General features: G+C 43.1%; 1 protein-coding gene across 5 annotated transcripts in view; it reads right to left on the bottom strand.

Annotated features, from left to right (window-relative positions):
• GRM8 (glutamate metabotropic receptor 8) overlaps positions 1-25525 on the bottom strand; it is a 556355-nt gene that overhangs the window by 395346 nt on the left and 135484 nt on the right. For all 5 annotated transcript variants that reach the window (XM_083574456.1, XM_083574454.1, XM_083574458.1 and 2 more), the window contains exon 3: positions 24199-24415. In XM_083574456.1, the coding sequence (XP_083430582.1) occupies positions 24199-24415 (217 nt within the window). The remainder of the gene's footprint in view (positions 1-24198; positions 24416-25525) is intronic.

The following is a 25525-nucleotide window of genomic DNA, read 5'->3' as shown; positions in this document are numbered from 1 at the left end:
CTCTTCACTAGACTGACTCATATCTGCCTCTTGAACTCCACCGTCCCACTTGCCAGCTTCTGATTCTTGACTTCTCTCTGCCAAAGACTCTCCCAGCTCACTAAGCCCTGTTTCCCCTTCAGCTTCCAACACCACCTCTTCTCAGTCTTCTCTCTCTGGCCACGCATTGTCATCTCACCACCTCTCCCCGGGCTCTGAGCTTTCTTCCCTTGGCGGTTCCCAAGCTAGTTGCTCCCACCACTCCTCTGTGTCCAGCCAATGCATGGCAAAGTTGTAGTCCTGGTTGAAGAAGGCTGGTGCTTTAAGGCAGGTGGTTAAGAAAGCCCAAAAGAGACTCCTTCTCCTCGGAGTATTGTGAAAGAATGATGTCAATCAACATTTGATGATCTCCTTCTACCGGTCCACAATAGAAAGTGTCCTTTCATACTACATCACGGTGTGGTACGCTGGTTTGACATCAGCTGATAGGAAGTGCCTACAGAGGGTGGTGAATACAGCACAAGATATTATGGGCTGTCCCATGAATCCGCTGGATGACATCGTGGAAGAACGTTGCCTCAGGAGAGTGAGAAAAATTATCAGGGATGATTCACACCCTGGCTGGCACCTTCTTGATCTCCTGCCCTTGGGCAGAAGATATAGAAGCATGATTAGTTGCACCAACAGGGTAAAAAACAGCTTCTAACCGTGGGCTGTTAGGCTGCTGAATGAAAAGGTAATAACAGAGCAACTGACTTTCGGGTTTGGTGGGTGTAGGTCAGTAAACGAGGGGAATTAAGACTAAGAGAGCTGAGTGGGGGTGCTCGTGTAATCTCACTGTATACAAGTTGTACAAGTGACAATAAAATATTTCAATTCAATACTGAACTTCATGGAGCAATGGTCAGACATGGCAGCTTCCTATGTATTTTTGAAGCATTCCATAAAAAGTAAATGCATATATACTTAAGCAATTAAAAACAGTATCCAGGAGAAAACAGGTTTATTTTCTTTCTTTGAAGAAAACCTTTGGGTTGATTTTGACCTCCCCACACCCTAGAGAGAACTGAAGACCATGTCAGCCAGAGGGGCTTCCCAACAAGCCTGCAGCACACAGACGTTCAGAAATCCCATTTTTGTCCTCCATCAGTTTTATAACAAGGATCATATTTCTCCTTTCAGAATTTAAGAAAAATAATTTTCCTTTACAAAGGCAATGGGCAATCCTGGAATTTCGCTGACATTTAGCTTTCCAAACAAACTCAGAAGAAGAATTAGACATTTGGCCAACTGAACAGTGACCTCACGATCTTAAGCATTTTTTTTTCAGAAGGAGCCCCTCCAGATGTCCTTTTTTATTGTGCACCCACGATTATTTGTGCTCATGGCGGTATCAAGGCCAGTTGCACGCAATCGTGATCTGAAAGCCATTTGCACCTGCAAGTTTTGGGATGGCCGTATTGCTTTATTTCCAATCAGTAATGTCCCATAGCTTCCTGATGAGAGCCTGTAACTTTGCATACCATAAACGTTCCGAGAGGGAGGGGGGTGGTTCTTCTGCTTTTATTGCATTACAACACAAGATTGTCCCTCTGGACAGCAATAATGCAGGATGCATAATTGGGGAAGTATTGTAGAACAGCTAATAAAGTGTAAGGGTGAACAGATGGTCGAGTATAAATACACCACTAATGTACTATCAGTGAGGCAAAAATACACCTGCAGAAAACAACCACCACCCAGCAACCTGGAGGGATCTTAGCTCAGTGGGGCTTACTCCCTTGTAAAAGTGCTGCAGGGTAGCAGATGCAGAATACAATGGAGCTACAGCCCCAATTGTGCATTCATTCCCCTAGTGCAGGCTTCCTCAAACTCGGCCCTCCAGCTGTTGTTGGGACTACAACTCCCATGATCCCTAGCTAGCAGAACCAGTGGTCAGGGATGATGGGAATTGTAGTCTCAAAACATCTGGAGGGCTGAGTTTGAGGAAGCATGCCCTAGTGCAATGGCAATCAAATGAAGGGTGTTGGAAGTAGAACAGCAGGGATTATTCACCTTGTAATTTAAGAATTAATTGCATCAGTGTTGAAGTCAACTAGCGAAGAAGGGAGGTGGGATGGAGGTGTTGCTTAGCAGGCAAGCAGAGTGACATAATATTCAGTGAGCTGGCATGTGCTCTCATTGGCTACATAGTTCTCTGGGGTTCCCCCCCCCCACCGCACCGTATGTTTAGTTGAATGACTCCCTGCTATGTACAAAGGCTGAAGTAAGAAAGGCAAAACATCTCTGTTCATCTCAAATTATACACTACTTTTGTTCAGTTTGCTCGGTGAACTGTTATCAAGACTTTTCTCTCTGGACTCTTCCTGCATGATTGAAGTGAGTTTGCTAACAGTGGGGGCATACTGGCAAGCTCTGCCCCCCCCTCCAGAACATTGTGGTTTCCATCTTTTCAGTTCTCTGTGCGTTGAAAAGCATTATTCTGAAGCAGAGAGCTTCCTATGCTTGTGAAAGATTCTTGCATGTATAAAAATCCTGCATAATCAAAGGAGGGGGGTCCCCACTTCAGATAGGGCCCCCCCTTCAGCATGCCCCCCCTCTCCCTACCATGATTGTCAGTACATAAAGGAAAATAATTCCCAAATAGGACTTAGAGCACTGCCAAGATTTTTGAATCATCAAATACAACAAAACCTCTAGATTATATACAGTGGTACCTCAAGTTAAGTACTTAATTCGTTCCAGAGGTCCGTTCTTAACCTGAAACTGTTCTTAACCTGAAGCACCACTTTAGCTAATGGGGCCTCCCACTGCTGCCGTGCCGCTGCTGCACGATTTCTGTTCTCATCCTGAAGCAAAGTTCTTAACCAGAGGTACTATTTCTGGGTTAGCGGAGTCTGTAACCTGAAGTATCTGTAACCCGAAGCGTCTGTAACCAGAGGTACCACTGTTTATATTTTCCCTATGGAACCAACTCCCCTCTTGAGTTATGGCAAGTTCCAACACTGTTTTTTCGGCACTCGTTTTTCACCCATTTATTTTCCCATGTATTCCACCCATTTCTTTTCTTTCCCAAGCCTTTTCGGGCACTTAATATTGGTTTGTTCTTAATGTGTTGCGGTGGCTCCTTGTTTCTCTTATTATTGCAGTGTGTGCACTGGCTTCCCTTGTGGTTTTGTTTCTGCGTGATACACCACTTAATGATTTTAATGAAAAGCAGCAGAAAACATACAATCAATCAATCAATCAATCAAATCACCCAGGATCACATGCCTACGTGCACACCCCAAACCTAAGCTGTTCAGTATGGACTAATCAGGTGATTATCATTCAGCTCATCCACTGTGCTAGCAGTAACGATAACAGCGTTTAACTTTGGGGCTGTAAGAGAATTGCTCTATTTCCCGACACTCAATTGTGCTCAACACAGGTAGTTATGATCTACATAGAATTTATGATGACAAAGTGGCAAGAGCAAACGTATTGGTGTAGGCGAAACTGCACTCTCTTCTTACCGTTACTGAGTTGTTATGAAAGAGTGTGATTTGTAAGGCCAATTAGCAAAGGCCACTTCCTTCGCAGCAAGGACTAGGAAGCCGGTGTCTTGATCTGTAGATGCATCAATGTTACGAGAACTGCCCCCTCCCAACTGTGAGCCTTCTAATATTCCCCAGGAGCAGACCCAAGCAAAGCCCACAGACTGGGTTGAGCCTGCCCCCTAGGCTTGGCCAGCCCCCTAGCCTGCCTGCGACAGGCCAATTTTTTGGGTAGGCTTGCATCCGCAGCCAAGGTCATCAAGGTAGACTGTAAAGTCTCCAATGGATGGTGGCTGCTACCAAATAGCGTCCCGTCGTTGGGTTGAATCGGTAGAATGGCACTGGTCCACAACACTGCCGTGCCTGAGAGGCCAAGTGTACGTCTCTGAAATAATTTTTTGCACCAAGAAGACCCTGAAGAGAGTCAGTGTAGTGTAGTGGTTAAGAGTGGTAGACTCAAAATCTGGTGAACCGGGTTCGCTTCCCCACTCCTCCACATGCAGCTGCTGGGTGACCTTGGGCTAGTCACACTTCTCTGAAGTCTCTCAGCCCCACTCACCTCACAGAGTGTTTGTTGTGGGGGAAGAAGGGAAAGGAGAATGTTAGCCACTTTGGGACTCCTTTGTGTAGTGATAAAGCGGGGTATCAAATCCAAACTCCTCTTCTTCTTCTGAAGAGCCAAACAATAAATAGAGCAAAAATACTGTTGGGACTATGCTAATTTGGCTGTAGAGTCAAGATGCTCTACGACCCATATGCATGGAATCCTGAGAGGATTTCTGTCTAATCCAGCACTCATCACATGTGACAGTAAGAGGATGAGTGAGAACCTGACTGGTTTCTGCTACTATTGTTTGCTTGTTATATTTATATACGTCATTCAAAATTGAATTACAGGACTAATTTTGACATTGACCGAGTTCAGTCTTGAATAGAGCCTACATGAAGTGCCAAGGATCCAGGGGATTGTAGTGACCAGGCACAGCACCAGCAGTGGCCCATTAAGCACTCCAACTCAATGGTGTAACGCTGGAAAATGTTGGTCACTTCTCCTACCTGGGCAGTTATCTTTCCACAAGGGCAGACATTGATGCTGAAATCTAACATCACCTGAGCTCTGTGAGGGCAGCTTTCTCCCAATTGAAGTGCAGAGTGTTTGAGGACAAGGACTTTCACAGGAAAACCAAGATGCTTGTTTAATTGCACTACCAACCTTACCGTATGCTTGTGAAACATGGACCATTTATAAATGCCATCTCCAACTCCTCGAAAGATTCCATCAATGGTGTCTCCAAAAATTTTTACCCATCACTTGGGAAGACAGGAAAACTAATACCAGTGTACTTGAAGAAGCAAAGATCACCAGTGTTGAAGCAATGATTCTTCAACATCAATTTCATTGGGCTGGTCATGTTGTGTGGATGCCTGATTATCATCTTCCAAAGCAACTACTCTATTCCGAACTTAAAAATGGAAAGCGTAATGCTGGTGGTCAACAAAAGAGGTTCAAAGACTCTCTCAAGGCAAACCAAAAAAAAATGTAGTATAAACACTGACAACTGGGAAACACTGGCCTGCGAGTGCTCCAGTTGGAGAACAGCCTTTACCAAAGGTGTTGTGGCTTTGAAGACGAACTCAGGACAAAAGGGAGAAACGCACTAAGAGGACGGCACACTTGGCAAACCCTCATCAGGATCAACTCCTACCCGGAAACCTATGTCCCTACTGTGGAAGGACGTGTGGATCCAGAATTGGCCTCCACAGTCACTTACGGACTCAGTGTTAAAACCGTGTTTATGGAAGACAATCTTACTCAGCTACGAGTGATCGCCAAAGAAGAAGACTGGCCAGTGGCCCAACCTGCCATCCACTCATTCACTTACTCACTGCTGGGCCCAGCTCCCATCTGTGGTGGCCAGCTAGCCAGTCTCCTCCACCTCCCGGTCTTGGCTGGGATCTGGTCTAGGGCAGGCATGGCTAAACTTGGCCCTCCAGCTGTTTTGGGACTACATCCCCCATCATCCCTGACCACTGGTCCTGTTAGCTAGGGATGACGGGATTTGTAGTCCCGAAACATCTGGAGGGCCAAGTTTGGCCATGCCTGGTCTAGGGGGTCCTTCTCAAAGCCTGGTATTCTGGGCTTTGAGAACAGAGATCACTGCCTTCTTACGTTCCTATGTTTAAGCCATCCTTTTCCAAACTGAAAGATGTTTCTTCTTTCTACTGGACACTCAACAGACTTGTGCATCTTATCACGGTAGAAATGCACAATATGTAGAAAGCATGAAAAGAGGAAACGTAGACAGGACACACTTCCTGCCCCCTATTTCTGTGCGCTCTTTGATGTAGTCCTTATTTTCAAAAAGGCCAATATGAATTGCTAGGGAATGCCACTTAGATAGAATTTCAGCATCTGAAACAATGAGTTCTAAATGAATTTCAGTGAAACAGAAATCTTAAAATCCAGATTCATTGTAGCACAGCACCAAAAGCAAAAGTGGCAGAGAAGACACAGCAGAACTTCTAAGTAAAAGAGAAAGATCTCCATAACTGGAGAAACAATTTGTCTTACAGCCAGGGATAAAAGCTTTTTTAAAAAATAAAATAAAAAAATCTACAAAATATGCATATTGCTGCAAACTCAATTTATAGTGATTGTATCACAGCTTGTAATTTGCATTTAAATCAGGCATCTTTTTTTGCAGAAAGAGAAAGAGAGAGACATAGCAGTCATTCTAAGTATTACAGAGGCACAAACCAATGCACATTTTTCTCAAATGAGTAATGAAGAGTGGTGCTTTCAGTCTAGAATTAGCACTGATTTCCAGCAACTCTATAAGTAGTTCTCAAGGTAATGGAAATGTACAGAACATTTGGATAGGTAGGAGAGTAAGTTGTTATCACAAGTTTTAAAATGTTCCAGTTCTCAGCAGAAGTCCAGAAGAAGTCTTTAGTAAATCTGAAGTGTGATTTCACTGTATAGATGATCAACAGAAAAACAGTAGAATAGAATGCAAAACATAACATTTCCATTTTCTACATAGATAGAATCTGGTCTATGTTAAGCAGTCAGCATGCCTAGGAAAATGTGTGCATAAAAATGAAAATGTTAATGAAAATGACGTATGGAAAGTTGCTTGCAAAAATATGTACAAGAGTCAAAATTGCATATAAAAGTATATTTACTAGGCAAAATTTGCACTGAAATGCTGGCGCTTTTTCAGGGGGATCTTTTTTTATCTGCAAAATGCTACACAGTGTAGAGAACTGAATTTAAAATTGGAAACATGACAAACAGAGAGATGGAAGATTGACAGATCCTTCCATCCCTAATGAATCGATCAACCATTTTCTGAAGTAGATGCTTTCTAAAATCAAGGTCTGTTTTTGTAAATTTAACCAACCTTGCAAAGTCTTCTAATTTCACTTCACTATTTGTGCACACACATGCAAAAAAAAAAGGGTTTTCAGTAGAAGCCATCATTCCCCTCTTAAGAATAGCTTTTTCCTCCTCTCCCGAGGAAGAAAAGTCACAAGAAGTGCTATTCTCAGTATGCAGTATCCTCCTAAATCAGAAGCCTCACAATTTTATTACTAGGGAGTAATTTATCTTCTCTTAAACTCCCCAGGAAACAGATCACATTGTATAATTAAAAATGTATTAAATTTGCTAGGGAAAAAATAGCAGAAGATAATTCTGGCAAATCTTTGCACATATGAATGTCTCCCATTTTAATACATTTTGTTTCAGGTTCCTTTCAAACAGGGTTCCAGTTAATTATGTGAGTTGGCCATAAAAAATAAAGTATGGTTCGCCCTTTTATTTATAGAAGGAAATGGTTTAGTGCACAAAAAGCTTCAGTTAAAGTCAACAGCAATGTGCATCTATTAGGAACAGAGGAATAATTTGTTCAGATAATGCACTCCTGGATTTTGCCATGTGGTTTTGGTGAACAAGACATGCCCGTTCTCCTGAACCTTCCTGAGAATAGGAGGACAGTATAGCTTTAGAACAGCGGTTTGCAGAAGGGCACAGTTCAGAGGCTGCAGAGTGGAGAAGCTGGGAATTATTGGAAGAGGAACAGCAGGAAAAAGAAGCAGCACCAGGGGACAGACAGCTGACAGATTCAGTGTCCTTGGAAAGCATTCCTGACCACCACCCCCTCCCAGGACCAGTCGGGCATTGAGGGTAGTAGAACAGAGAGCTCAGAGGCACAGAACTCAGATTAGCTGATACAGGGGTGAAGTAGAATAGGGACGACATAGGGGGGTGGGACTTTACTCGGAGCCAGTAGCGAAGCTGCATGCTCTGCTATCGGGGGCGGAGAGAAGGCGGGGGCATGGCTGGTGCCCCGGGGGCATATGCACCTCCTGGGGGCATGGCATGCCACCCACGGGGGCATGGCTGGTGCCCCGGGGGTGTGGTATGCCACCCGCAAGGGCATGGTGTGCCGCCCACAGGGGCATGGAGTGTGTTCTGGGGGCATAACATGCTGCCTGTAGGGGTGTGGTGTCCGGCACGCGCAGGGCCGTGCAGCGCATGTTATGGGGGCCGCCGCAATAGCACCCTACCGGAATAGTGGTGCCGGGGGTGGCCCGCTTCCTCCGCACTCCTGTTCCTCCATCAGTGCTTGGAGCAACGCCATTAGCTAGATAGACTGCATTTGTTTGTCTCTCTCTGTGCATAGTGAATAAATTATTTGGTAATACAGTGGTACCTCGGGTTAAGTACTTAATTCGTTCCGGAGGTCCGTTCTTAACCTGAAACCTGAAACTTAACCTGAAGCACCACTTTAGCTAATGGGGCCTCTTGCTGCTGCCATGCCGCCAGAGCACAATTTCTGTTCTCATCCTGAAACAAAGTTCTTAACGTGAGGTAGTATTTCTGGGTTAGCGGAGTTTGTAACCTAAAGCGTATGTAACCTGAAGTGTATATAACCTGAGGTACCACTGTAACTGTTTTTTGGGTTTATCTGCTTCTTGGCTGCCCCCATGGGAGAGATCGGATTCCCTTGAGACATGCACATGGAAATACGTATTTTACGGTTGAAATGCATATAAAATGTGTATTTGACAAGAAAATGCATTGAAAAAGAATGACGGATATGTACCTCGCAGGAAATGTATCCAAAAGTGTGCAAAACAAAGCCTACAATTGGGGCTGGGCAATATCTGGTTTTCAACATCATGGTATATCACTAGCTAAATATTGTGATATATCATGATGTCTGAAATAAGAATGGAACTATGTAGATGTGAACAGTAGGGCTGGGCAATATCTGGTTTTCAACATCGTGATATGTCACCAGCTAAATATCATAATATATCATGTCTGAAATATGAATGGAGCTATGGAGAGGCATTGGCTGGCTCCATGTTTTCCCCCACATTGTGATTTTTGCATAGTGCGTATACACACACACACACACACATACACATCGTGATATATTGTTAGGTCAAACCAATATCATGATATGGACTTCAAACTGGTTTTGGACGATATGTTGATATATCACCCAACCCTATCTACAGTGGGGGAAAATGCATTGGGGAGGGATATGCACAGAATAGGACAGAACAGACCTAGAGGTATGACTGGAAAAATGAAATGGGACAGACATAAGCTGATTTGGACAACTTTCATTAATGCACTGCCAAAGACTATTTACCTAATAGGGAACCCCTGGAAAACAAGAGGTATTCTTAGGGATCTGTCTCCTGAAAAATCTCTATGTGGGACAAGAAGCTACAGTTAGAACTGGATATGGAACAACTGATTGGTTCAAAATTGGGAAAGGAGTACGACAAGGCTGTATATTGTCTCCCTGCTTATTTAACTTATATGCAGAATTCATCATGCGAAAGGCTGGGCTGGATGAATCCCTAGCCAGAATTATGATTGCCGGAAGAAATATCAACAACCTCAGATATGCAGATGACACAACCTTGATGGCAGAAAGTGAGGAGGAATTAAAGAACCTTTTAATGAGGGTGAAAGAGGAGAGCGCAAAATATGGTCTGAAGCTCAACATCAAAAAAACGAAGATCATGGCCACTGGGCCCATCACCTCCTGGCAAATAGAAGGGGAAGAAATGAAGGCAGTGAGAGATTTTACTTTCTTGGGCTCCATGACCCTGATGTTGGCAAAGATGGAGGGCATAAGGAGAACGGGACGACAGAGGACGAGATGGTTGGACAGTGTTCTCGAAGCTACCAGCATGAGTTTGACCAAACTGCGGGAGGCAGTGGAAGACAGGAGTGCCTGGCGTGCTCTGGTCCATGGAGTCACGAAGAGTCGGACACGACTAAACAACTAAACAACAACAACATACTTAGGGAAACTGAAAGGTTTTCAGGATTAGAAAAAGAACATCTAAGGGGGGAAATATGAAGGGAGGAAAAATCAAACACTGCCCATTTAGGCAAGCTTAATGGCCACAGAATGCTAGGTGTCTATTGCTGGCAGTGGGGAAAAATGGGCAACTGGCAGGGAAGGAATAAAGAACCAATCAAGAGGTCATTGATAGCACACTGGAACACTGAACGAGAGCATTCTACACTGCAACATTTTATTGCAAGTCCCTTTTATAATTTTCTGTAAACATGCACTTCATCCAGGCAAAAACTGCACACAGAAGCAGTTACAGTAAAATAAACAAAACATTATCAGCGAAATCTTGACGGAAGGAATTCAGTGCCAAAATCCTTATTCCTTGAAGGGGAGCCAGGACTGTACAGATTCAGCCTTCCAGAATACCATCATCTGAAAGCAATTTAGAGTGAATACACACTTTATTTTAAACATATTGGACCGGATTCAACTACCCCATTCCGCTAGCGGAAGCCAGCTTCAAAGACTCCTACTAGCGTAATGGGGTTTCCCTCCTCTTCTTCCCTCAGGCTTCTCCCAAATTAACTTTGGAGGTTTGGGAGATTCCTCCAAAACAGAGTGCAGGGGAGGAAAGGGAAGATCCATTCCATTGGGTGGTTATTATACTTAAGTTGACAAATAAAATAAGTTTGCTGCTTGTTCTCTCGGGAGATGATATGCATATGGAAGTCCTCATGTTGCGGACTTTTCGGGGTATGTAATGACCCCCGGAACGAATTAAGTTCATATCCAGATGGTCCACTGTATATATATAGGGACTTTTCATGAACTTTTAATGAAACATGTTCATCATGCATTGAAAATTGGTGAATCCTAGCAGGTGGAAAGTTGCACATGTCCATTAAAGAACCAGCAAACATACTGCAATCACTAAATTAGGGCTATAAGGCATTACAAAAAAAAGAGAATATCCCAATTTTGCCCTGTCTCAGAGGGTGAGGAAATCATATATTCTAATTAATTCCATTAATTAATTTTTAGATCTTGATCACATAAGCCGAGCTTGTCAAAACTTTATTCCTTAAATTAATGGGAAGTGGGTATCGTCATTCCCTTAAGTGAATTTGAAAAATCTCAGCCTTCAGCATTGCCACAAGGATGCAGAGGGAAATCCAATTAAACTGAACTGCAAAGTATAGTTTTGTGCATAGTTTTTAATGCAGATGTCTTACGCTCAAGTAAACAGTTTGGAGGGGAGGGCTGAACCCCTTGCTGAAGTAGCAGAACATTATGTTTATTAACACCAGCAAGAGTAAGAATAGCCTTTTTGGCAATAAGATCCTGAAAAATATGTTGCACTTTTAACAGGTTCTGCAATAACTGGTGAAATTGCTTAATTCTTTTTCCCCTGGAATTCTTTTTAATGCTCCTGCAATATTAATGCACTGGAGAGTTTTGTGTGGCAATGATTCACATGTATCTAAGACCTTGTTGCTCACTTTTGGTATTTCATATTAATTACAGTTTGCAAGTTAAAATGCACTCATCGATGGAGTTCAGCTCCAGGCTGAAGGTGTGACCTGGAGCAGACCCTGCATACAGCCAGTGTGGTGTAGTGGTTAAGAGCGGTAGACTCGTAATCTGGTGAACCGGGTTCGCTTCCCCGCTCCTCCACATGCAGCTGCTGGGTGACCTTGGGCTAGTCACACCTCTCTGAAGTCTCTCAGCTCTACTCACCTCACAGAGTGTTTGTTGTGGGGGAGGAAGGGAAAGGAGAATATTAGCCGCTTTGAGACTCCTTCAGGTAGTGATAAAGTGGGATATCAAATCCAACTCTTCTTCTTCTCTTCTTTTATGTTTTATGGAAAGCAAGGCTATTCAGCAGCAGAAGCAGAATCAGGAGAATACATAGAACCATAGAATTGTAGAGTTGGAAGGGACCCCAAGAGTCCTCTAATCCAATCCCTGCAATGCCAGAATCTTAGCTAAAACATCCATAACAGATGGCCATCCAACCTCTGCTTAAAAACCTCCAAAGAAGGAGAGTCCACCACTTCCCGAGGGAGAACATTCCTCTGTCGAACAGCTCTTACTGTCAGAAAGTTTTTCCTGATGTTTAGTCAGCATCTGCTTTCTTGTAAATTGAAGCCATTGGTTTGAGTCCTACCCTCCCGAGGAGGAGAAAACAAGCTTGTTCCCTCCTCCATGTGACAGTCCTTGACATACTTAAAGATGGATATCACATCTCCTCTCAGTCTCCTCTTTTCCAGGCTAAGCATACCCAGCTCATTCAACCATTTCCAGACCCTTTATCATATTGGGAATTACTGACACAGGCTGCACCCACACCATACATTTAAAGCAAAACACACACCACAAGAATCCCGAGAACTGCAGTTTACCTGTCCCAGAGCCGCAATTGTCATGATCCTCAACAAACCACAGTAATATATGGCGCTTACTTTAGCTTTCATCAGTTTTTTATTTCATAAAATGCATATACCTATTGATTGGGAGGGAAATACACACCTCAAAACTGTTTACAAAAAGAATTCAGCAATGAAAATAAGCAGAAGCAAAGATAAGCCCCTAACCAGATTATAGAACATGTCAGCATTCTATATATCCAAATGGGCTCACCTAAACTGAAATGTTTTTAGCAGGTACCAAGAAGAGTACAGTAAATGTGCTGGCCTGCTGTCAATAGGCTGTGAGTTCTAAAATGTGCTGCTGCCACACCAAAGTGTTAATTTCTTACAATTGTGGAACAAGTACAGTTGTGCCTTGGAAGTCGAACGGAATCCGTTCCTGAAGTCCATTCGACTTCCAAAACATTCAGAAACCAAGACGCGGCTTCTGATTGGCTGCAGGAAGCTCCTGCAGCCAATCGGAAGCCGCCTCGGACATTCAGGTTCCAAAGAACATTCGCAAAACGGAACACTCACTTCCGGGTTTGTGGCGTTTGGGAGCCAAAACGTTCGACTCACAAGGCATTCAGGATCCAAGTTACGACTGTATTATGTGGCACATGTAGCAGTACCAGTTCCACACTTTGAAGCTGTTGGGTGGGGATATATGGAATAAGGGAAATGTCAGGGACGCGGGTGGCACTATGGGTTAAACCACAGAGCCTAGGACTTGCCAATCAGAAGGTCAGCGGTTCGAATCCCTGCAATGGGGTGAGCTCCCGTTGCTCGGTCCCAGCTCCTGCCAACCTAGCAGTTCGAAAGCACATCAAAGTGCAAGTAGATAAACAGTTACCGCTCCAGTGGGAAGGTAAATGGCATTTCCGTGCGCTGCTCTGGTTCACCAGAAGCGGCTTGGTCATGCTGGCCACATGACCCGGAAGCTGTACGCTGGCTCCCTTGGCCAATAAAGCGAGATGAGCGCCACAACCCCAGAGTTGGTCACGACTGGACCTAATGGTCAGAGGTCCCTTTACCTTTACCTTTACATTTATGGCATGTGCATAGCCTTAAACTGGGATCTCGGAGCTTTAAATGTTAGGCAGCAGCCAATGCACTATATGTTCAATCAGTGAAGGAATTTCTGATTGTGCAACAGAACGTGTTCCTTCTCCTTACCTCCATTTGACCTGGGCCCTCCCCATATCTGATCCAGAGGATTAGGAAAGACTTTGGAACAAATTTAGGGGGTGTCAAGGGGACACACTAGCAGAGGAGAAGGAGGGAAAGTTGTGTTGCGTAGCCCAAAGTCTCTGCACTGAAAGAACAAGTGTGTTGAATATTGAATTTAAAAATAAAATTACCTCTTTAAAGAATGAAAAATTGGACAGTCCTAGCTACATAAACAGATTCTGCTGGCACAACAGCATTCATTGATTTGCTTTCCCAAAAGACTATCCTATATGAGTCAAGGCCAGACTGAGATTCTGGCCGACACGGTGACTTGTGGGGGTGGAGATGGCTTTTCAAGTTCCCACTGCTTCTGACAGACCTCTCTGATCCAGATCTCATACACATTCAGCAGGGAAAGAACGAAAGTTATAATGACACTGTGTTAAAATGCTTTTGCTTTGTGACAGTGTAAGTAATCGTTTAACTTCGAATTCAAGCACAACAAATTCATTTACCATTTTCCCAACACAAACGCTTCAGAAAAGAAAGATTACAAAGATCCCTGTTATCACCAGGGATTTGTCTATTTAAAGAAAAAGGCAATATTAATCTTTTAAAACATTTGAGCCAATCACCCACCTGTCAAACTAAAAAGAATATTTCTTGCTAAGTGCAAAATTATCATCGTCTTTTCAGGTACATATAGTGGCAAGTAGTATGACATTTACAAATTTTTGAACGTGTATGGACTTTTCCCTCAGCCATATATTAATTTCAAACATTTCAGATGTCAACCAGCAGTACAGATGTTTAATGTCTTCTTGCATATTTGGGTTTCCCAGGCACACATACTCTCAAGACATATTCTCCAAAATTTAAGCTGATGCATATCTATCTATCTATATCTATCTATCTATCTATCTATCTATCTATCTATCTATCTATCTATCATCTATCTATCTATCATCTATCTATCTATCTATCTATCTATCTATCTATCTATCATCTATCTATCTACCTATCTATCTATCTCTCTATCACACTACCAGCTACAATTTTGTTGCATTACCAAATTACTGTCTGTACATCTCCAAGGGTGTACAAAGTCTTATACAGGGCACAGAAGTGACACAACAATGTCCAGAGAGCCAGCCACTGTGTTGCTATAAATGGCTTCCTGGGATTGCTGCACTACACAACACATGCAGAAGCGCCAACTCTCTCAGATCACAATAGAAACATACAATACTGCCTTATAGGAAATCAAACTACTGATCCATCTACATTTTTCAGTATGGTCTGCACTGCCTGGAATCAGCTCTCCAGGGTTTCAGATAGTACAGTCTTCTGGATCCATAACAGATGCTCTTAACACTGAGCTATAGCACTTCTCTTCTGATCTAGACCTTTTGTTTCTGCAGGGCCTCCTGCCCTTTTCTTGCTACACTTCCTTTTCTACTCACACTGTCTACCCAAACCAACATCCACATTCAAGACTCCCATCCATACATAGTACAGTGGTACCTTGGTTCTCAAATGCCTTGGCACTCAAATGCTTTGGTTCTCAAATGCTGAAAACCCAAAAGTAAGTGTTCCAGTTTTTGAATGTTTTTCAGAAGCCAAATGTCTGATGCGGTTGTTGGCTATTGTTTTCGGGGTACCTGCACCAATCAGAAGTTGTGCCTTGGTTTTCGAACGTTTTGGAAGTCAAATGGACTTTCAGAATGGATTAAGTTTGGCACTTTTGTTTCTACTATTTATTTTGTGTTTTTGTTTTTGAGGCTTTTTTGATTAATTTGTTTTAGTGACTGTGTGGAACCCAGTTCAGCTACCGATTGATTGATTGATTGATTGTGTGACTGTGGAAATGGATAAAAGCCCCCCATCCAAACAGTGACTATCATCGGTGCAGGGAAGAAATTTATTATTATTATTTTTTATCATCTACAATACATTCTTATTTATTTTATAGTATAGTACATTGATAATTGCTTTCATTTTATGGATCAAGGGTCTCGTTAGATAAGTAAAATTGATGTTAAATTGCTGTTTTAGGGGTTCTTTTTAAAAGTCTGGAACATATTAATCCATTTTGCATTACTTTCTATGGGAAAGCACGTCTTGGTTTTGGAATGCTTTGGTTTTAGAACACACTTCCGGAACAGATTAAGTTTGAGAACCAAGGTACCACTGTAATCCTGAAACAAACTGTTTCCCCATCTGGCACAAAACCCTTCCCACTGTATCTCCCGCTTCTCATTTCTGAGAACTCACACCAACTTCTTTCATCTCACATGGAAAGCTTTAGAACAGTGTAGAAGATATTGCCCTCAGCATGAGGATCCACATGAGCTTTTCTTGCCTCCTAGCTGTAGCAATTAGTAAACTCATTATGCATGTCATGTTCCCGTCAGCTAAGAATTTCCCTGCCCACCAACCACAGCAGTGGCTAGTTTGCTAGCCGAGCAGAGAAAGGTCTTGAGCTACAGTTTCAACCAGCATGGCGGATTCTACTAAGTCCATATGCTCCAACATTCCTCAGGTGAAAAAAGGGTCATTTCTCACTTCCCCACCCGCAACTGACCCTCTTCAACCTCCACATTTTCATTCTCCCTGCACTCCCAACACAGAGCATTTCCTATCAGAAGAAAGGCAGATGCCACTATCATGACACCAATGGAAGACAACACACATGCCCTCCACCATCCTGAGAAAATCCCTTAATCCCAATTTTATTTTATTTCATTCTTTGGTAGATTCAACAAACACACACACACACAAAACAAAAAACAACAACACACCAAAAAATAATTTTATAGAAAGGGGCAAGATTAGATATGGATGTACAAAGCAATTAAAAATAAATAAATCAAAACTACAGTGGTACCTCGGGTTAAGTACTTAATTCGTTCCGGAGGTCTGTTCTTAACCTGAAACTGTTCTTTACCTGAAGCACCACTTTAGCTAATGGGGCCTCCTGCTGCCGCCACACAGCCGGAGCACGATTTCTGTTCTCATCCTGAAGCAAAGTTCTTAACCTGAGGTACTATTACTGGGTTAGCGGAGTCTGTAACCTGAAGTGTATGTAACCCGAGGTACCACTGTACTTGAGCTCCAAATGAATCCCTCTTTCTTCCCACCCAGGGCAGCCCTGCCTTCTTGCCTCCCCTCAGAGCCAGCATGTGGAGCTGGGCCTCAGTGGTGGCAGCCTCTCCTCCTCCTCCTCACTCGCTCACAAGCAACCACTACAAGCTGCCCAAGGGAGGAGGCCAGTAGCAGCAGCCATGGAGAGGCAATGGGATGCTCCCTCACTGCTGCCACTGCTTGGTACAAGCACCAGCTCATCCTCCTTCCTGAGCTCAGTGGCGACGGCATTGGCAGGGGAAATAGGAACATTCCGGGATCAAATCAGAAGCTGGGATGGCTTTGTAATTCCAGGACTGTCCTTGGAAAATCAGGCCGCTTGCAGGATATGTAATCAGGGATGGGAGAACCCTTTTTGGCCTGAGGGTTTTTAATTTTTGATTGAAGTTTTTAATTTTTGATGTCTTACAGTGGATGCTTGGGTTGCGAACACGATCCGTGCGGGAGGCACGTTCGCAACCCTCAGCGTTCGCAACCCGTGACCTGCATGTCTGCACACATGCAGGTCATGATTCAGTGCTTCTGCGCATGCACACATGCAGAAACCCAGTAGTAACCCGTTCCAGTACTTCTGGGTTCGGCGCAGTGCGCAACCCAAAATCACACAACCTGCGTCTGTAACCTGAGGTATGACTGTAGTGTGTTTTAATTTTTTGGAAGCTGCCCAGAGTGGCTGAGGAAACCCAGTCAGATTGATGGCATATAACAAATTGTTGTTGATATTATTCTTATCATCATCACCATCATCCTTTTCTGGATAAACATCCCAGTGGAGATGGAGTGCACAGTGCCCTACAGCAATAGCGAGAAAGCAAGTGCAGTCGACGACAAAAGTGGACAGAGCATCCGATCTGAATTTCAACTCTGTGTGATGTAGGTCTCTGTCCTTCTCTGCCAGGTAAGCAGGAGGCACGATGAAAGTTCAAGGGCACTTTCCAGGCAGGCAAAAACAGTCAAAGGGGGTGTAAAGCAGAAATGGTGAGAGGTGTGGCCTAGGTAAGGTGTTGTGGCTGGGGAGAGGGCGTGGCTTGGGGACAGTCCCAAGAGTCAGATGGAGAGGCTTTCATTCTGCGGGCTTGAATTTCCTCACTCCTAGAAGAACCGTCAATACGCCCTATAGCAAGTGAGATTGGAAAATAAACTGTGTGGAAATAAAAATATTAACTAAAGCCTTTGTTTTTGGAAATATCTGGAAAGAAAATAAAAGGCTCTCTTGTGACGCAGTTTTTAATCGGGATCCGCCATTATGAGACAGACTATGTTGCAAGATTAATAGTCATAGGGGGAGGCGAGCCATTACTCTGTTATCATGTTTGTATTCTAAGTTCGACTTGGCAAATCTTCCCTGGAAGGCTAATTTATGATGCAACTTGTCTGAGAAAATTAATGAGCAAACATCTAGATTTTATTTCATCGGAACTGAGAAAGATGGCGTCTGCCACCCGAGGAGGACTTTTGGATCAGCGTGTGAAGATTTATTGCAAACAAAAGACTTACCAGCTTTAAAAAAAAGGGAGAGCCTTACAAAGTTCACACAGAAGCATAATATTGCTTACTTTAACTCACCTGTGGAAACAAGTCAGAGGCTATTAAGAAGAAAAAGGATAACAACAAGGAGATTGAAAGATGGGACTGGTGAACACTAAAAGCAGCAGAAATATGAGGTGATTGGACCCTACTGAAGTCGAAGCATGGGAAGCCCCAACAAAAATTTATAATTTGGAAAAATATTTGGACTTTATGATATGTATTGGTATAATTTGGAATAATTAATGTGATATGATTGGATTGTTAAATGGAAAACTTAATAAAAATTATTTTTTAAAAAATGAATTTCCTCACTCCTGTTCTAAATGCAGGTGATGCGGAATGCCTGAAGGACAACGTGTTGAGCATGAGATCTGGACTGGCTTGTCGTAGCTGCAGAATAACCCCTTTCCCAAACAACTCTAAACTTTCCAAACTGCAGAACAATTACACACGCACACCCCACTCAACCCCTTCCCACTGACAGATGATCTGGCTCCTCCGTATTATGAGCAGAGAGTAAGAGAGAGTTCAGAAGGTGCTAAATGTTTCCCCTTAATAATAAGCCAGAGCGTTCTGCCTTGTCGTTTTTTATTCTCTCCCTTAACCGCCTGTCAAAAGAGGCAGCTACTTCCCATCAAGACTCATGTTGATGCTTCACTGGCCACAAGCAGGGATAAAACCTGTCCTCCAGCATTCCACACATCCCATTAAGGGGACGGATTGGATTTTGTAATAAGAATGTTGCAATAACCGAACCAAGCAAAAAAAGCCAGCACCCTAGAGAGACTTTGTTTAATCATTCTCCGCTGCCAGACTTTGAGAAATGAAAGGCCAGCCGCTGCTCTTTTCCCTGCTTGCGGCTCAGGCTCCCTGGCTGTCACTTCTCTGGGACACATGATGCTCAAACGAGGCACAAAAATATATATGAGAAAGATTAGGGAGAAGGAAGCCTCAATTTACCAACAAACATTTTGATAAACTGAGGAAAGGGAGGAAATGCTGGAAAAGGAACAGCTCTGGCAATCCGAGTGAGAGCTTGGTAAAAATGCCATTCGTCTTCAGGGATGTCTTGATCAAGGCAACTGTTCCTTGTTCCCATCATGTCAGTGGAAGAGAGATGGTCCTGATGGTGCAGCTCGCTGGATGCTGCATGCTGGATCTTCCTCCTTTGGCAAGAGCGATTGTGTGTGTTCCTGTGTGTGTATGTGTGTAATTTTTTCCCCATAACGTAAGTTACTTTTGTTACTCAATAAAAATATTTTTTAAAAAGTTGCTTTTGTTACTCAACCATTACATTCCAATTCAACAAAACTACTGTATTGACTTCCCAGCTCACCCAAAATCAATGTTTATAACTCAAATTACATACAATTGTGTTTCATGGTTCCGTCTTATCTAATTTCATCCTCTCTAACAAGTCTCTCGATATACTCTGCTGTTTTCTTACACTTCAAACCCCGCTGTGGTTTTTGCTTATGGGAAATAACTTTTATATGGGCTACAAAGGGTTTCCAGTCTTCTTTAAAAAGATTCTGAATTTGTATCTTTTATCAGCGCCATCCATTTCGCCATCTCTGCATATTGCAAGATTTCCACCAACCATTCTTCCTTTGAGGGTGTTCTCGCCTCCTTCCATTTCTGAGAATAGAGAATCCTTGCCGTTGTAGTCACATATATAAATACTGTTGAGGTTTTCTTTGGGATTTCGCTGTCTAGCAACCCTAGGAAGAAGTATTCTGGCCTCTTGGGAAAAGTCACTTACCCTATTTTTTGCTCTATAAGACTCACTTTTTCCCTCCTAAAAAGTAAGGGGAAATGTGTGTGCCTCTTATGGAGTGGATGCAGGCTGCGCAGCTATCCCAGAAGCCAGAACAGCAAGAGGGATTGCTGCTTTCACTGTGCCCATTTTTATCCCCTGCCCACTGGCCTGGCCCTCCAAGAAACACCAGAAAGCTCAGTCTAGTTGAGGGGTGAGGAGCCTTTCTCACACTGAGGGCCACATTCCCATCTGAACAACCTTCTGAGGGCCACATGCCAGAGATGGGTGGGGCCAGAGGCAAAAGCAGGTGGAGCAACCAATTTATATAAAAAAAAAATATTTGTACAGTAGTGTGTAGTTTCTACACACATTCCCAACCATCTATCCAGAGAAGCAAGAACCATTATCAGAGTTCAAGGAGACATACCAGACAGGCAAAAATGCCTAGGATGCGAAGAAATGCGCACTACGTGGGGCTACCTTTGAAGGTGACTCGGAAACTACAACTAATCCAGAATGTGGCAGCTAGACTGGTGGCTAGGAGCGGCCACCGGGACAACATAACACCAATCCCAAAGGATCTACACTGGCTCCCAGTATGTTTCCAAGCACAATTCAAAGTGTTGGTGGTGACCTTTAAAGCCCTAAACGGCCTCGGCCCACTATACCTGAAGGAACATCTGCACTCCCATCATTCAGCCCGGACACTAAGGTCCAGCGCCGAGGGCCTTCTGTCAGTTCCCTCCCTGTGAGAAGTGAAGTTACAGGGAACCAGGCAGAGGGCCTTCTCAGTAGTGGCGCCCACCCTGTGGAACACATTTCCAGTAGATGTCAAGCAGATAAACAACTATTTGCCTTTTAGAGGACACCTGATGTCAGCCCTGTTCAGGGAAGTTTTTAGTGGCTGATATTGTATTGTGTTTTTAATATTTTGTTGGGAGCTGTCCAGAGTGGCTGGGGCAACCCAATCAGAAAGAATTATTATTATTATTATTATTATTATTATTATTATTATTATTATTACTATTATTATTATTATTATTATTATTATTATTATTATTATTATTGTCAAGTGAAGAATGTGTCCTGAGGAGTGGAAATGCGGCCTAGGGAGAGGCCTAACACTCCACACCCCTGTTTTATTACATCTTCACATTTGGGCATTTTTATAATCAGTACTTTCCCACTTCCATTTGCCACCACTGTCCCAGGAAATATTAATATTCAGCTCAGATGTGTACTACATGTGATCTTTGCAGATGCCTAATATAAACCTGTGACATGTTATTGTGGTACTGCGTTGACCTTTTCATTATGCTGCATTTCAACCGACAGTCCGTTCCTTTTTCTCTTCCGCATAGTTAAGGAAGTGACAAGGAGAAAGGACAGTCAAATGCATTTGCAAAATGTTTAAAGGCTCAGATTATCATAACCTAAAGCGATACGGAATTTATTCATCTTTTACTAAGAGCTGGGTTTTTTGTTTAAGTCACCAGACCAGTCCTTCAAACAGTTCCCATTCTGTTCATCAGCAAGCTATTAAATACCTGGAAGATCCAAAAATCTTTCCAATAATTGCATAGTGTTAAAGAAGGGGTGAGGAACCTGTTTTAGCCAGAGCTCTGCCTTCCTTAGTGGGCAACTATCTGGAGACTGTTTGCCAGTGTTTGGAAGAGGGGAAGGAGCAAAAGAGGTGACTTTTGCCCTTGTACTGTAAGCTGCATTCCAGCCTTGCAAAAGTCAGGCATTTGTTTCTACATGCAGATAAATGCCTTTCCTTCCTATCCTCCACCCAGGAATCATCAAAGGACACATTGCAACCAGGCAAAAGCATGCACGGATGTTATTGGCCCAGAGATGGAAAGAAGATAAAATCCCGACCAGAGAAGAATGGCAGATCAAGTTGATGGATTATGCCAAAATGACCAAAATGACCAGAAGAATCAGAAATCAGGAAGACCAAAATTTTAATAAGGAATGGGGGAAATTTATAAGTTTTCTTAAAGACCATTGTAAACAGTCAAAATCGTTAGTAGGATTGGAATATCACTTGTAGTTTAATGGTGAATTTTGGACACAATGGAGAGGTAAAAGTTTTGGATTATCATAAAAGATGCAGGAGAAAATGACTGACCCTAGGACCCACAAAGGGGAGGAAGGGAAGTTCAGGAGATTCTTTGGAATCTTGTTTTTATGTTGTAAGTTGGATAATGTGACTGTAAAATTTTGATTTGAAAAACCAAATAGATAAATTTTAAATAAATATATAAGCAAGTGAGAAAGGCGAAGGTAGAGTAAAGCCAGGGATGGGTGTAGCCTGATAGAGAAGGTGCTGCCTGGACAAAAACGAGAGAGTCCAGAGAGAGCCAAAGTTTCCAACCCTTGCTTTTAAAAAGCACACTTTTCCAATAAATATCCTGAGGAGTGTCTGCATTAGTTGATAATATGCTAAGAATTGTGATGAGAAAACTGTGTTCTTATATCTGTGTATGAAGAGGAATACAAGTGACTGGGCAATCGAGATCTCTGAGACACAGCTTTTTCAGCTGCCGAACTGCATTTCAGCTGACCTCGACTCCTGTTTTCTTTGGTCATGGCAACTTCAGTGATTCAGAGGCACCAACTACCCAACATTGCAGGGTGGTCGCAATGTCTGAGCTGTGTGGGTACAACCATGGGATCAGTGGATTGGCTCCACCAGTGCACTTGCATGGCCCCAAGTTTGTTGCCCACAAACACACACCAGAAACACCACTAGAGGGCAGCTCTGCACTCCTTCTACAAAACAACCAGCTGCTCCACCTTTGTTGGACCACCTTTGTTGGTTCAAATGCCCACTCACCCATAAAGGTCACTAAGTAACCTTGGCCTCTGGGCTCTCTCAAACTGGTCCACCTCACAAGGGATCTCCAACACCGTCACACTGAAGTAATTGGGGAAAGGGCAGCTTGCCCAAGACTTCCCCCACCCAATCAAGGGTGGCCAATCCCATATTGGTATCTGAGGCAAAATAGGAAGATGCCACCCTTCTCCACAAACACACACACTGCCTAAGCCTTGCTTACTTGGGTTGCACAATAGCAGCTTCCAGCGAGATTTTGCAAAACCGTGCCAGAAGGAGTGATGGAAGCACTGCCCCACAGGATTCCACCACCCGAAGCAGAATGCTTCACTCCACCTCATCGGCCCAAGGTACTGTGGGTGGAAAAGTAGCAAGTATGTTGAGTGATTCTCTGTAGTGAGAGTTTCACTGAGAATAGGTTGCAAGAGTGACCCTGAGCAAATTAAACTTCATGGCTGCATATTTCAGGATTCTGCAACCACCACACCCACCATTCACTGTTCTCTTTCATCATTTAATGGAGGCTTAAAAAATCCATTGTTCTTCAAGAAGACCCAATTTCCCAGACAAAAGAGAACAACTCTAATGAGCACAAGATAAAGATCAAAGAGATGGTGGAAGGGGGAGGGCACCTCATGCTAATGACTTAAGAACTAGGGTATGTTAGGAGTTAGTCACGTAAGGGGGAAATGGATGGACAAGATTAAGAACTTCATAAAATGCAATGGAACAGGTATACCAACTGTAGAACTTAAACATCTAAAACCCTTGATTATCACACAATGCATATTTTTCTTCCTCTCCTCGGTGTGTTGCATTGCCCAAATAGTGTTAGAGGTGCCATTTGCAAATGTAAAAGCACTGAAAGGCAGGCTCACAGTGTGTGCAGAATGTAAGGCCTGCAAGTTCAGAATTGACCTGTGGAATCCAGAAGACAACAATGTGTAGTCACCACGTCATGAAGGAGCCATATATCCTTGAGAACACTACATTCTTACACCCACTCTCTGATATAAAGGTACTTAATTGCACACTGAAGCAATAGGAGGTACATACGCAGTCTATATCAGTGCTGGGGAACCTTGACCACTGCCTGGGTTGATGAGAATTGGAGTCCAACAGAGAAATCGGAGACGCCACAGCATCCTCATCTCTGCTGTATATCGCTTGCTAACCATCAAAGATTTAACTACCACTGCTAACTTCCATACCAGGCCTAGGAATTAGCTTGCCTTTTTCAATTGTCACTTTTAATTTACATGGGTTCCTGGTCAAAACATTTCCTTCCTAACTAGGTACAAAAATGTCACGCAGAGAGACAAATCAGAAACAAAACCAGCCACCGCATGCGCAACTTCCCTCAAAAGGTATCTGCAGGGGCTAATTATTCCATGTAGGTCTAATCAGGCAGAACCAAGCTCAACAGTTTACCAACTTGCCAACTCTAAACACAGTTGTTGTTTTTTAAAAAACAAAAACAAAACTGATGTCCACTTACCAGTTTCCCTCGAGATCTGTGTGAATGCTTCGACGCCACTCTCTCCATAGTTCCCCTCTGAAGCCAGTGTCGAAACATAGTTCCATCCAAGTGCTGTCACAATATCAACCATGGCTTGGGCTTGATAAGAGTCGGGTGGGACCACCCGGGAGAAAAAGTCATACCTGGTGTTATCACTTAACTCTGGCGCTGTAGATGCATAGCTGATTTGAGGTATCTGCAGAGGGAGGAACAGAACAAAGGTAGTTTTTACCTCTCTGAAGTGTAAATTCCAAGCCAAGTGTGATCTCCAATGTAAGTCATCCACAAAGGAAGTGCCTTGATTTCAACAGGTCTACTCAGGGTATCCCCTTCATGGATCACTGCCTTGTCGTGGCGAAGGGGATTGAATAACTCCAAGAAACTATTAGCTATGCCATCCAGGGCCACCCAAGACGGAAACGTCATTAGCCGAGAGTTTGGACTAAATGTGATCCACCTGGAGAAGGAACTGGCGACCCACTCCTGTATTTTGCCATGAAAACTCCATGGACATAAAATAGGAGAAGTTTTGAGAAGAAAGTGAGAGTTTCCAATGCATGCTCTGGTTCATGGGGTCACGGAGAGTCGAACACGACTAAGACGACTAAACAACAAACAACTCAGGATATAAGGTAAAGGTAAAAGACCCCTGGGTGGTTAAGTCCAGTCAGACTTCATTATGGGGTGTGGCACCCAGCTCCTGCCAACCTAGCAGTTCGAAAGCATACCAACATAAGTAGATAAATAGGTACCACTGCAGCAGGAAGGTAAATGGTGTTTCTGTGCACTTTGGCACTCATCACAGTGTCCTGTTGTGCCAGAAGCAGTTTAGTCATGCTGGCCACATGACCCAGAAAGCTATCTGTGGACTACGGGTCTAACTAACATTGAAAATCTGCTTTAACTAAAGTTAGCAATCAAAACTAAGCTGGAAATTATCAGTAAACCTTTTGAGGCACAAATACCAATAATAAGCCTGTGATTTTATGGATACTCATCAACAGATATGCAAACATTTATACCCCATACGAAGTATCTTTTTATAATATACAAGAATAAAATAAATATTTTTTAAATCTAATCTAAAAAGAAACGGGAGCAAAGAGAAGGGAGATGGAAAAAAGAAACAGAAGAAAGAAAAAGAAAAATTGAAAGGGGGGGGAGGATGAAAAGACTTCTGATTCCCTGTCTGTCAGCTAAATATAGTAACTTGTTCAAAGTATTCACTCAAATTGACAACCAACTATTTTCTGAAAGCCAATATTATTCCAATCTTCAAATCCAGATATTACAAGTTAATTTTCTT

Source organism: Podarcis filfolensis (assembly GCF_964270895.1).
Source record: "Podarcis filfolensis genome assembly, chromosome: 10".
In the NCBI taxonomy this organism is placed as follows: Eukaryota; Metazoa; Chordata; class Lepidosauria; order Squamata; family Lacertidae; genus Podarcis; species Podarcis filfolensis.
The sequence above is the reverse complement of the archived record's forward strand: the minus strand, read 5'-3'. Positions and strand labels throughout refer to the sequence as shown.